Source organism: Petaurus breviceps, unplaced genomic scaffold (genome assembly GCF_028583685.1).
Source record: "Petaurus breviceps papuanus isolate PSGF00001 unplaced genomic scaffold, PetGlider_PUasm1.0 118, whole genome shotgun sequence".
NCBI classification, from domain to species: Eukaryota; Metazoa; Chordata; class Mammalia; order Diprotodontia; family Petauridae; genus Petaurus; species Petaurus breviceps.
In genome coordinates this window covers 20,839,843-20,854,014 of record NW_027185616.1, presented here as the reverse complement: position 1 = coordinate 20,854,014, position 14,172 = coordinate 20,839,843, and the positions used below count along the sequence as shown (strand labels likewise).

General features: G+C 40.7%; 1 protein-coding gene across 2 annotated transcripts in view; it reads left to right on the top strand.

Moving 5' to 3' along the window:
• The window catches only part of APBA1 (amyloid beta precursor protein binding family A member 1), a 289,420-nt gene that overhangs the window by 255,411 nt on the left and 19,837 nt on the right, over positions 1–14,172 (top strand). For both annotated transcript variants that reach the window (XM_069086984.1, XM_069086983.1), the window contains 2 exons: positions 1,169–1,348; positions 4,014–4,226. In XM_069086984.1, coding sequence (XP_068943085.1) covers positions 1,169–1,348; positions 4,014–4,226 — 393 coding nt within the window. The remainder of the gene's footprint in view (positions 1–1,168; positions 1,349–4,013; positions 4,227–14,172) is intronic.

Below are 14,172 nucleotides of genomic sequence, written 5' to 3'. Positions count from 1 at the left end.
GCTAGGAGAAAAGCAGTTCGGAATGGAATAGAAAGAGACAGGAAATACTTCAAATTTAGATCATTGAGTTCCTCTGCTCAAGTCTAAATGTTGGCTTCATGATTGCATTTGTAGTTGAATTTATATCAAAGTAAGCCTTTGCATTGAGTCTGGATTTTCTATTTCCTGTCTTTTGTTCATTTTAAATCTGCTCACCTTTACCTTGCTCAAGGCCTTTAAAAAAAAATGTGTTTCATTTCTTTCCTGTTTTCTTATGAGAGGGGAGCAAGGAAAATTAAGAAAACAGTAGGTGACAGAGCAGATATCCCCCCTGTGCTTTCAGGAGGCTCAGAGGGGCAGGCTGGCTGACACTTGGAGAAGCTTCAGCAGGGGAGTGCATTTGTGCTTCAAGGCACATTTCTTTAATCAATGAAACAAAACCTTATAATATCCATCTCTGAACTCCTTATATAATTAAGGAGAGTTATTCATCATATCCTGCAAACAGTCTCTGACATGTAGATAGTCACTTACTTCTCCAAGTGAAAGATGTTTCTCCTCCTGCCTGGCACACAGGATGTCCACTAGCTCTTGTGACTAGAGGTCAGAGGGTAGTAGGGAAAGAAAGAATGAAAATTATGGGAGAGAAATCATTGATCTGGAGCTAGAGAGGACTTCAGAAGCCATCTTCTCCAACACCTTCATTTTACAGATGGAGAAACTGAGGTCCAGGATGAAGTGTTTGTCACATAGATATTAAGGACCAGGTGTTTTGACTCCAGAACCAGTGCTTTTTCCTTGTACTGCGTTTTCTCTTCATGATTTTAAACATGCAGCAGTACTGTGGAATTAGTAGCATCTCTGGAACCAGAGAACCTCTGGTCAAACCCCATCCAGGATAACTACTGTCTGTACAACTTTAGGGTCTCAGTTTCCTCATCTGTAAAATAAAAGGGTTGGACTAGGTGGCTTCTGAGGACCCTTCTAGCTCTAGGTTTATAACCTATAATCCTTAACAGCCCAAAATTTTAAAAACAAATGGAAAAATATCTAAAATTTAAACCTTGAGAATTCATTGCTATGGGGAGAAATTCCAAAAGCTCTCCAGCCCTGATCTAAGAGACTGGTCAGTGCATTGGCAAACACTTGACCTTTGCTGCTTTTACTCTCTTTCTTTGGCTCCTCCTAGGCCCAGCTGATTGCACAGTCCATTGGTCAAGCCTTTAGTGTGGCCTACCAGGAATTCCTCAGGGCAAATGGAATCAACCCGGAAGATCTCAGCCAGAAGGAATACAGCGACCTACTCAACACCCAAGACATGTACAATGACGACCTGATTCACTTCTCCAAGTCTGAGAATTGCAAAGATGTAGGCACCTCTCGAAACTCCAGGCTGAGTACCATGAATACAGGGCAAGAAATGGAGGGCAAAATGGAGTACCCACACCTGGGAGGCGGGAAGAGGAGGGGAAGGAGGTGTCCAGGGGAAGAATAGGTACACAGAACAGGACATGTCTCTTTTTTAACCTGGGATTCAATATTATTTATTGAACACTTGTAAAGCTCTGTTAGGTTCAGAGGAGGAATATTAATGATTGCATTAATATTAAACAAGACCTTATCTTCAGGGAGCTTAAAATCTAATTGAGTAGATAAAAGAAGTAACACAAGATTAAAATACAGGGTGTCCTAAAAATTGGGGGGCAGTTAAAAACATTTTTTAATTTAAATTTTTTTCAAATTGTAAGAATTTAAGACAACTCTGATAGAACAATTGATTACCAGATGAATGGTACAAATGGGCCAAAAGTACTAGAGAAAAGGTGGGAAAGCATTATGGTCTTGGTCAAATTTGAGCTAGGTCTTCAAGGATGAGTAGAATGTAAAAAGGTGAAGATCGAGTGGGGTTAGTACATCAGGTAGATAAACCCTATTAGCAAAAAGGCTGGAGGTAAGAAAATACAAGGTGTGTTTGGGGAGCAATTAGACCATTTTGCCTAGAGCAAAGCTGATGTAAGGAAGTAGAAGGCAGGAAATTAGGTTGAATCCAGATTTGGAAAAGCTTTTATTTTATTATGATTTCTTGTTAGGTCCCCACCTTACAAACCAATGATTCCCAGCCTTTTCTGGAATCAGATCATTTTTTGTTGTCATTGTTTGGAGATTGGGGGGGTGGAGAAGACACCAGAGAAATAGACCTGCAATTTCTTTGGTATAAGTAGATACAAATGAGGAACTTCCCTCTAACAATGTAGATCTGCACCTGATCTACAACTTAACCTTATTAGAGAGTTACCTGAGAACTTAATTGACTTGCCCAGGGTCACCCAGCTATTTATGTGTCAGCGGCAGGACTTGAACCCATCCCTTACCAACTCTGAGGCCAGCTCTTTAATAAGCATGATTCACTGTCCCTCTATGGGAACCTTATCCCTACAAAGATTGAAGTGGATTAAAAATTTATTGGAGGGGCGGCTAGGTGGTGCAGTGAGTAAGAGCGCTGGCCTCAGATACTTAACACCCACACAAAATAACTGGACGTGTAACCTTGGGCAAGTTACTTAACCCCAATTGCTTTTTTAAAAAAATTATTGGAAAATTTGGGAATTTCAAAAATAGTTGGGAATTTTTTTTTTGAGAGGGGAAAGCAAGACAATTGGGGTTAAGTGACTTGCCTAAGGTCACACAGCTAGTAAGTGTATCAAGTGTCTGAGGCTGAAGTTGAACTTGGGTCCTCCTGACTTCAGGACTGCATCACCTAGCTGCCCCAATAGTTATGAATTATGATGAGGTTTTAGCTCAGATATTTCTTAAGCATTTAGCACAGTGTTACATACACAATAGACATTTAATAAATCAACAGCTCATATGTATGTGATTCTGTTAAAGGTTTGCAGAGCATTTTCCTCACAACAATATTGTGATGACCATAATAATAGCTCACAATTATAAGATTGCTTTAAGGTTTGCAAAGCACTTTGTTTTGGTTTACAAATATTATCTCATCTGAACCTCACAACAACCCTGAGGTACTATTGTTATCCCCATTTTATAGATGAGGAGACTGAGACTAAAAGAAAGTGACTTGCCAAGGGTCACACAACCAGTGAGTTTCTGCAGCCACATTCAGGTCTTCCTGAATCTGAGGCCCGTGCTCTACCCCCTGGTATTTTATTACATCCACTTACTTTATGGGCCATACCTGTGATTCCATTATATAAGAAACTCTCTAGGCTAATGCAAAAGTAGGAACTGTTCTGCAAATCACAGTCTTTCTGTAGAATGTCCTGGGGTCCTTAAAAGTTAAGTAACTCACCCAGGGCCACACAGAAGCAGAACTTCCTCCTGTGTCTTGATGACTGGGTGGCTGCCTCTCTCCAGCCCTTACACTCCACTCCCTTTCACTTTGTGGATGAGGAAACAGGTTCTGCTAATAAATGTGGGAGGCAGGAGTCAAACTCAGATCTCTCCTAATGCCACATCTAGCGTTCTTTCTACCAGCTCATGTTGCCATTCCTACCTTTTTTTTGAATGTCAGATGAAAAACTTAGAAAAGCATCTGGCATTTACTAGATGCTGGGAGTAGAGGGTGGGTGGGGATAGGTACAAGAGTTTCTTAGACTCTTTCTGAGCAAATTAACCCAGAAAGGAGTATTACTGTTTTAATAATATTTTATTTCCCCCAATTACATGCAAAAACTGTTTCCAACTTTCTTTTTTTTAAGCTTTGAGTTTCAGATTCTCACTCTTGCTCCCCTCCCCTCCCCTCTCCTCTCCTGAGACAGTAAGCAATCTAACATAGGCTATACATGTACAGTCATGAGAAAACATATTTAATATTAGTCATAGAAAGGAATATTATTAAGTAACTAATCATTTGGAGCAAATGAAGTCTGTAGGATATCAGAAGAGGCAGAGTGCACTATGGGAAATAGGTCATTTTGGGAAAATGACAAAGGGAAGGACCTTATTGTCTCCTATCGTCAGAGGCAGTGTCTGATTCAGGCTTCATGTGTTTGTTTCTTCTTTTTTAGGTTTTTATAGAGAAGCAAAAGGGTGAAATCCTGGGTGTGGTGATTGTGGAGTCTGGCTGGGGATCCATCTTACCAACAGTGATCATAGCCAACATGATGCATGGAGGCCCAGCGGAGAAATCAGGAAAACTCAATATCGGGGACCAGATAATGTCCATTAATGGCACCAGCCTTGTTGGCCTCCCTCTTTCCACTTGTCAGAGCATTATTAAGGTATCTTAGTCATAACTGAGGGGATGGGGGGGTTGTATATCATGCATCAAAAGACCTGAAAACAACTAAGACGTGATAGCTTTGAAGGCTCTCAAGAGATCCTGCTGAAAACTGTAAGTCAGAAGCCAAAACCGGGTTCAAAGAAGCAGTTATCAGATAGTCACCATGCCTGAAAGAACGGGACACGTTTGTTCTTCAAGGTGGCCATGACTGCAACCCAGGAAGATCACTGCTTTGCTGCAGCATATTTGGTGTGGCTCAAGTGGTGCCCTGAGCAGCCCATTAACACCCAAACATGACTCCTTATGTAAACAGAAAACGGGATGGAAAATGGAAATGTGAAGATTTTAGTCAACAAGCATTTATTAAGTACTTAAGCACTGGGCATACAAATACAAGTAAAAAGGCAGTGTCCATTCTGATGTGGTAATGCAGCATATAAAAGGAAGCTCAAAATCAGGGTTAGGGGGAGAGGGGAGATAGAGTCATCTTAAAATAATGACTCAGGGCAGCGGACCAGAGTTCAAATCTGACCTCAGACACTTACTAGCTATGTGACCTTGGGCAAGTCACTTAACCCCTATTGCCTGGGGGGGAGGGAATAATTATGACTCTTAGGTACTTTTTTTGGAAGATCTGTGGCATGGTAGGTGTAAAACCTAGTTGATCAAAAATATTCTACTATACTTGAAAGTAGACTGTGTCTATCCCCAAAGTTCTTAACCTTGGGCATGTCATGGACCCCCTTTGGCAGTCTGGTGAAGCCTGGGCACCCCTTCCCAAAATCATAAAATAGAATGCATAAGATTACAAAGGAAACCAAACCCACTGAAATACAATTATCAAAATATTCAAAAAGTGAGTTTATAGACTCCAGCTTAAGGACCCCTGCTCTACACTAAACGCATGAGGTAGCCTCAGTCAGTGAAGTGTTTCTGCTTCCTGAGGTTGAATCCCCAAGTATTACTTAGGTAAGGTACTTGGCTCTTTCTATTCAAAGAACCAAAATCTTTCAGTTAGAGGGGAAGGGATCAGCAAGGGAAAACAAGTCATGCAACTAGTAAGTATTTGAGACTGGATAGTCACTGCACCATCTTGCTGCCTCTGAGTTTGCCTAGAAGTTGCAAAGAGGCAGATTTAGACTTGATAGAAGGAAAAATTTTATCACATTTTAATTACATATAATTACAATTATATTTTAATCTGGTCTGGACAGCATTCAGGAGTGTGAACCCACTGACTATATGTGTGACACTTCAATACCTGAGTTTTGTAGGATCCTGGTTAAAAAAAGAGCTTTATTCAGGCTGAATATCAGACATTGTTCATTTTTTTTCTTTTAATTTATTTAGTATTTTATTTTTCCCCAATTATGTGTAAAAACCATTTTTAACTGTCATTTTTCAAATTTTGAGTTCCAAATTCTCTCCCTTTTATTGAGAAGGCAAGCAGTTTGATATAGGTTCTACATGGGTAGTCATGTAAAACATTTCCATATTAGTCATGTTGTGAAAGAAAACAGACCAAAGGAAAAAAAAAACTAAAGAAAGTAAAACAAAGAGTCTGCTTCAGTCTGTATTAAGACACCATCAGGTCTTTGTGTGGGGATGGATGGCATTTTTCATCCTAAGTCCTTTGGAATCATCTCATATCATGATATTTCTGAGAACAGCTAAGTCATTCGCAGCTCATCATCCTACAATGTTGCTGTTGCTTTGTACACAGTACGTTTCACTTTGCATCAGCTCATGCAAGTCTTTCCAGGTCTTTTTGAGAGCATCCTGCTCATCATTTCTTATAGCACAATAATATTCCATCACAATCACATAGCACAGTTGGTTCATCCATTCTCCCACTGATGGGCATCCTCCCAGTTTCTCACTCCTGGCCACCAGAAAAAAGCAGCTATGAATATTTCCATACATAACGGTCCTTTTCCTTCTGTTTTCTGTCTCTTTGGATAGAGACCTCTCGTAGCTCTGCCAGGTCAAAGGGGATGCACAGTTGTGTAGCCCTTTGGGCATAGTTCCAAATTGCTCCTAAAGAATGGTTGAATCAGGGGGCAGCTAGGTGGTGCAGGGAATAGAGCACCATCCCTGGAGTCAGGAGGACCAGAGTTCAAATGTGACCTCAGACACTTAACACTGACTAGCCGCTTAGGCAAGTCACTTAACCCCAATAGCCCCTCCAAAAAAAAAAAAAAGAATGGTTGAATCCATTCGCAATTCTGCCAACAGTGCATGAATGTCTAATTTTTCTCACATCCCCTCCAACATTTGTCATTCTTCTTTTCTGTCCTGTTAACAAATCTAATAGGTATGAGGTAGTACCTCAGAATCATTTTAATTTGCATTCTTTCAATTAATAGCTGTTTAGAGCACCTTCTCATGTAACTATAGATAGCTTTGATTACTTCATCTGAAAACTGTTCATATCTCTTGACCATTTATCAATTATTGAGGAATGACTTCTATTTTTGTAAAGTTGGCACAGTTCTCTATATATTTGAGAAATGAGGCCTTTATCAGAGAAACTTGCTTCAAAATGTTTTTCACAGTTATGAATGCTAAATGTATTTCCTTCTATCCTGTTTCCCCCTACCCAATTTATTCTCTGCTCTTTCACTCTATCTTTCCTCAAAAGTGTTTTGCTTCTGACTACCACCTCCCCAAATCTACCCTTCCTTCTATCACGACCCCCCTTCTCTTATCTTCTTCCTTTCCTACTTTCCTGTAGATTTCTATACCCAATTGAATGTGTATGTTATTCCCACTTTGAGCCAATTCTGCTGAAAGTAAGTTTCACTCATTACCCCCTTCCACCTCCCCCATCTTCCCCTCCACTGTAAAACCTTTTTCTTGCCTCTTTCATGTGAGATAATTTACCCCATTCTTACCCCTTCCTTTCCCCTTCTCCCAGTGCATTCCTCTTTCTTATCCCTTAATTTTATTTTTTAGATATCATCCCTTCATATTCAACTCACACCTGTGCCTTCTGTCTATGTGTGTGTGTGTAAGTATGTGTGTATATATATATATATATATATATATATAACTGCCCTGATAATGAGAAAGTTTTTATAAGTTACAAGTATCATCTTCCCATGTAAGAATGTAAACAGTTTAACCTTAGTAAATCCCTTATGATTTCCTTTTCCTGTTTACCTTTTTCTGCTTCTCTTAAGTCTTTTATTTGAAAATCAGATTTTCTATTCAGCTCTGGTCTTTTCATCAAGAATGCTTGAAAGTCCTCTATTTCATTGTTGTCCTTTTTTTCCCTGAAGTTTTTTTTTTCCCCTGAATACTCATTTTTGCTAGGTAGGTGATTCTTGGTTGTAATCCTAACTCCTTTGCCCTCTGGAATATCATGTTCCAAAGCCTCAGATCCTTTAATGTAGAAGCTGCTAAATCTTGTGTTGTCCTGACTGTGGTTCCACAATACTTGAATTGTTTCTTTCTGACTGCTTACAGTATTCTCTCTTTGACCTGGAAGCTCTGGAATTTGGCTGTAATATTCCTGGCAGTTTTCATTTTTTTAATCTCTTTCAGGAGGTGATCAGGGGATTCTTTCAATTTCTACTTTACCCTCTTGTTCTAGAATGTCAGGGCAGTTTTCCCAGATAATTTTTTGAAAGATGATATCTAGGCTCTTTTTTTATCATGGCTTTTAAGTAGTCCAATAATTTTTAAATTATCTCTCCTGCTTCTATTTTCCAGGTCAGTCATTTTTCAATGAGATATTTCATATCATCTTCTCTTTTTTCATTCTTTTGGTTTTGTTTTATTGTTTCTTGATTTATCATAAAGTCATTAGCTTCCGTTTGCTCAATTCTTATTTTTAAGAAATTATTTTCCTCAGTGAGTTTTTGTTCCTCCTTTTCCATTTGACCAGTTCTACTATTTAAGGAGTTTTTTCTTTAGTGAATTTTTATGCATCTTTTTCCATTTGGCCAATCTTATTTTTCAAGGCATTCTTCTCCTCATTGGTTTTTTGTACCTCGTTTACCATTTGGCCTAGGTTGCTTTTTTTAAGGTGTTAATTTTCTTAAGGGTTTTTTTTTGTTGCATCTCGATTTTCTTGCATCATTCTCGTTTCTCTTCCCAATTTTTCTTCTACCTCTCTTACTTGATTTTCAAAATCCTTCTTGAGCTCTTCCATGGCCTGAAACCAATTCATTTTTTTTTTGGAGGCTTTGAATGTTGGAGTTTTGACTTTGTTTTCTTCTTCTGAGTATGTGTTTTGATCTTCTTTGTCACCATAGTAACTTTCTTTGGTTAGAATTTTTTTCTTTTGCTCATTTTTCCAGTCTTTTTCTTGACTTTTAACTTTTTGTTAAAGTTGCACTGTATTTTAGGGTAGAGGGTGCACTGTCCCAAGCTTTAGGGGTTTTGTGCAGCTGTTTTCAGAGGTTCTTCTAGGGACCTGTAGGTTTTCAGTTCTTATGACCTAAGGAGAGGTGGCGAATTCACTACTCTCCTGGCCTGTGCTCTGGTCTGGGAGTGACCGCAAGTACTCTTTTCTGCCCTAGAACTGTGACAAGGGTTCACACTCCACTGCAGCTGCAAGCTCTGCTATGCTGGTGCCCTTCCCTGTCCTGGGACTGCCACCCAGGACTGCAACCTAGATCTGAATATGGTAAAGCAATGGAGTCCTGCCTCAGTGCTAGCAAAGAGACCCGTGTAATCTTCTTCTAATCTGTTGTTCAACCCCTGTATTGTCTGTGGGCCAAGGGCTCCGGAAGCAGCTGTGGCCACTGCTGATTCACTGACTTCCAAGGCCTACTCCTGCTTTGTTATGACCCAGTCTGCACTGACGTGGGCTGCCCTGGACCGTGTTTCACTCTCACCCAGGTGAAACAGACCTTTCCTACTGACTTTCTAAGTTGTCTTTGGCTGAAAAATTATTTTACCCCGCCCTTTTAAGGCTTCTGCCATTTCAGGAATTGTTTTATGGCATTATTCAAAGGTATTTGGAGGAGTTTGGGGGAGAGCACCAGCAGTCCCTGCCTTTTCTCTGCTGTCTTGGCTCCCAGTTGCTCATTTCTTAAATAAGATTCCTGGTATGAAAATTCATGGTTTAATTAGAGGGTGAATTTTCTGTTTTCCATACACGAGTATTTGTTTATTTTTTAATGTAAGAATAGGTGTTCTTAAAGTTCTGTATAATTGTGACTTGTTAAGGTTTATAATGCACTTTCTACACACCAGTCCTGTGAGTGAAGTAGATAGAGTTAGTAGTATAGACTGGGCAAGGAGAATAGTGAGAAGCAGTGTGGAGTAGTAGATGGAGAGGAAGGAAGACCTTAGTTCAAATCCCATCTCTGACACAAATTGCCTGTGTGATTCTGAGCTTTTCAGTTGTTGTTTAGCCGTGTCCAGCTCTTGCTGACTCTGTGGACCATACTATCCACACAGTTTTCTTTTTTTTCCTTTTTTTTGAGGGTAATTGGGGTTAAGTGACTTGCCCAAGGTCAATGGCTAGTTTTGTGTTAAATGTCTGAGGCCGGATTTGAACTCAGGTCCTCCTGCCTCCAGGGCCAGCGTTCTGTTCACTTTGCCACCTAGCCACCCCCTGACAGTTTTCTTGGCAAAGATGCTGGAGTGGTTTGTCATTTCCTTCTCCACTGGATTAGGGCAAACAGAGGTTAAATGACTTGCCCAGGGTCACACATAACTAGTAAGTGTCTGAGGCTGGATTTGAACTTAGGTCTTCCTGACTCCAGGGCCATTGAGCCACCTAACTTCCTCCTCAGTGCCCATAAGCAACTCTCTGAAGCTCTAAATAGCTGAGAAGGAGCTAATCTGCATTGGTATAGGAGGATTCCTCACCAGGAGTTCCCCATACTGATGAAATCACAGATCTGGGCTAAAAATGGAGGAAGAAACTGAGTCTCTGAGAGGGGGAGTCACTTGTCTGTGACTTCACAGCTGGAAGATGTTAGCGGTAGGCTGTGAAGTCTCTGACATTTGGGCCATACCACCACTAACATGTTTTACTCAAGGAGTTTGAGACTGTGATACCAATGTGCCTTCATCAACCAAAACAGCACATTCTAGGTGTTACCATGGAGTGTGATGATGATGAACGCTGACATTTTAAATTACTGTGGAAAATAGTTTAGTATTTTGCTTTTTTCTGATTGCTGTCCACTAGCTCCTCCCTCTGTTGCCTCCCCTGTCCACCTCCCATGTAGTCTTTCCAGAGAGTCTTTTTCTTTGGGGCGGGGGGAGGAGAGGGAGGACCAAGCCCAGCATCTCCTTCCCCGCAGGAGCATCCTTTCTCTTCTGTTGCTATGGAGACCGTTGTAGCACCTGTGCTTCTTTCTAATCCCCTTCCCACTGTCTTCTTTATTTTACTGTACCAGTCCACAGTTGTCATGGGGACCGCTGACCATTTATTTAGCTGGCATCTTTAATAAAAAAAAGGCATCAGCCCCCACATCTAAGTTAATGGAGGAAACTTTTATGTCGGTTCGGAACGGCAGGTCAAATAAAGCAATTTTTTCTTGAAAAGATAATACCAAAGATGACAATAATGATAGTAGCTAGCATCTCAGACTTTACCTCATTCCATCCTCAACAACAACCTTGGGAGGTAAGAGCTGTTATCATCTTCATTTTACAGACAAGGAAACCAAGGCACAGAGAGGTTAAGTGATTTGCCCAGGGGTCACACAGTCAGTAAATACCTGAAGTGAAATTTGTACTCAGGTCTGCTAGGTGGCTCAGTGGATAGAGTGCCGAAGAGGGCCTGAAGACAGGAAGATCTGAGTTCAAATGTGGCCACAGACACATACCAGCTGTGTAACTCCGGGCACATCTCTCAGCCTCTGTTGGCCTCTATTTCCTCGTCTGTAAAGTGAGGATAATAAGCGCCTAACTCCAGGGTGGTCATGAGGATGCAGTGAGATAATGATTATAGAGCTCTTAGCACAGGGCCTGATTGAATAGTAAGCCCCAAGTAAAGGCTAATAGCCCTTATTAGTTTGTAAAATAGTTTTTATTTGTTTGTTTGCGGTTTTTTTTGGGGGGGTTGCCTTTTGGAGGGGGGGAAGGCAGGGCAGTTGGAGTTAAGTGACTTGCCCAAAGTCACACAGCTGGTAAGTGTTAAGTGTCTGAGGTCAGATTTGAACTCAGATCCTCCTCACTCAAGGGCTGGTGCTCTATTCACTGGGCCACCTAGACACCCCAAGCTATTATTATTATTATTAATTATTCCCTGACTCTAGATCCAATCCTCCATCCCCTGCCCCACCTAGCTGTTTAGAAAAACTAGATTTCTCTACCCTATGCTCCTTCTCCCAGTGGATTTAACAAAGACAAAAATTATTCTGTCATGCTATGAATCACACCTGATTTATAGCATAATAGAATATAATAGAAAATTCCTCAGGTATGAGGAAAAGTTGGTCATTAGAATGAGAATTGTTCCAAAGAAGAAATATAAGAAGTCACTTTATTCCCTCTTTTTGCAGAAGTGGGGGGCTGTTTCACTTCGGGCTTTTTAAATATGTTGGTTAGTTTTGCAGAACTTGAGTGGCTTTAAATTGCATTGAGACTTTTGGGACACCCTATATAAATATAAGGTATTGTTATTGAAATAAGAGGTAGATGTTGTTTTTTAGTTGTTTCAGTCATTTCCAACCCCATTTGGGCTTTTCTTGGCAAAGATACCAGAGTGGTTTGCTATTTCCTTCTCTAACTCATTTTAGATATGAGGAATTTGAGGCAAACAGAGTTAAGTGACTTGCCCAGGGTCACATAGCTAGTAAGTGTCTGAGGCTAGATTTGAACTCAGGAAGAGGAGTCTTCCTGACTCCAGACCCAGAATATGGAAATAAGAGGTGGGTAGGTGTCATGGACAGAGAGTTGGCCTCAGAGTCAGGAAGATATGGGTTCAAATCCAACCACTGACACATACTCTGTACCAACAAAATATCAAGTCTAGTCCACATCCTATTATTGAAATGGTGGCTAAAAGTCAGAGTTTGTTGGTCCTTCCTGAGGAAGGAGCAAAGAAAGAAGTGAGTTAGTTTGGGTCCCCTGGACCAGCTGAGAACATTCCAAGAATGAAACCAATCCAGAAAGGAGTGTCAAGAAGGATAAAAGGAAGCACTGTCCAGTATCATTACTTGATCTTCTGATGACTGACATTTACCCAGACAGACCTTACCCCATTCCACCACTAAGAAGTATCATGTTGTTTGCCCACACAGAAGTTGTTACAAGGAGCCTTGGGAGAGACTGGGAGTCAATCAGCAGTATCTGCACAAAATTAAGTAAACCAGAGACCATTAACTAAATTCCAGCAGTTAGAAGGCTTGCATCTCTTAAGAAAACACAGTGGCCTCAAATAGTGCAGAAATAGACGGGGATGTTGGCAGTGGTGGAATTAAAATCAAATCGAATCAAAGCTCCCATACTGAGAGAACTAACACAAATTATTTTTTTTAAAGAAGTAGAGACACCTATGAATGAAATCTTGAAACAAAGAACACTGAAGAGCTCTTGGCATGTAAAAAAAAAAGGAAACTGAAAAACCAAGACCCTGAAAGAGAACAATTTTGAACACCAATCCAGTCATCTTCTGCTAGTTTTTGCCTGATTGGGTCCTGAGGAAACCTTATCCATGAATTAACCTGGAAACAGTGGCCTCGTGGAAAAAAACCAGCTAGTCCTAACCCTACCACTTAGTAACCATGTGACCTTGGGCAAGTCACTTAAATTCTTTAGGTCTCAATTCTTTTCCTCTGTAAAATGATGGGATTGGACTAGTTCAGGGGTTCTTACCCTGAGATCTGCAGACTTAAAACAATTTTAATAACTGTATTTTAAGATAATTAGTTTCCTTTGTAATATCTTACGCATTTGAAAACATTCTGAGAAGGGAGTCTCCGTAGGTTTCCCCAGCTGCCAGAGATCCATGACACATCATATGTTCACACCTCTATCAGACAATCTCTAAACCTCCTTCCAGTTCCATGTCCTTTTACACGGTGTAACACCAATTCAATACCCATGGCAGTTGCTATGAATATGCATACTTTTTTCCAGGGTAGATTAACAAAATATAATGAACTCTCTTCCTCAAAGACAAAACCAAAATATTTATTTGGAACAACACTGTTAGGATTCCGAGGAGTTAACATTTAGCAAGGTACTCATCACTAATCCAGGGAGCATGGATGTCTTAAGCATTCTTTCTGTTAGGCCTCCCCAGAAACAAGTTCCCCTAGGCAAGCGCCTCCCTCCGCTCTCTCCCCTGCCTTTCCTGCTCTCTGTTTCAGTCTCACTCTCTGCTCAACTGGACAAGTTCCTCCCACACTGGGCTCCATGAGTCTCAGGCTCCATACCACTCAGTCTGTATCACAGCTGGGAACTGGACCAGAGCTCAAAGCAGGTCACATAGACCTATTGATGGGCGGGGAAGATCTTCCTGTTCCATTAACACTACACACAGGAGCATAGATTTAGTACTGGAAAGGACCTCAGATATTATCTCCTTTAATTCCTTCATATTGTCATTCAGTTGTTTCAGTCGTGTCCAACCTTTCATGACCTCATTTGGGGGTTTTCTTAGCAAAGATATTGCAGTGGTTTGCCATTTCTTTCTCTAGCTCATTTTACAAATGAGAAAACTGAGGCAAACATTGTTAAGTGACCTGCCTAGGGTCACACAGCTAGTATGGGTCTGAGGCCAGATTTGAATTCAGGAAGAAGAGTTTTCCTGATTTCAGGTCCACTTGACCACCTAGCTGCCCATTCTTTCATATTATGCTTTAGTCAACTGAGGTCCCAAGTGTTTGGCTGACTTGTCCAAGATCACACAGCTTCTAAGTAGCAGAACCAAGATTTTAAAACAGATCCTCTCATCCAGAATTTCTCCCACTCAACCATGCAGCCCTGTGGACAGGAAGATACTATTACTAATCTCCATACCAACAGGG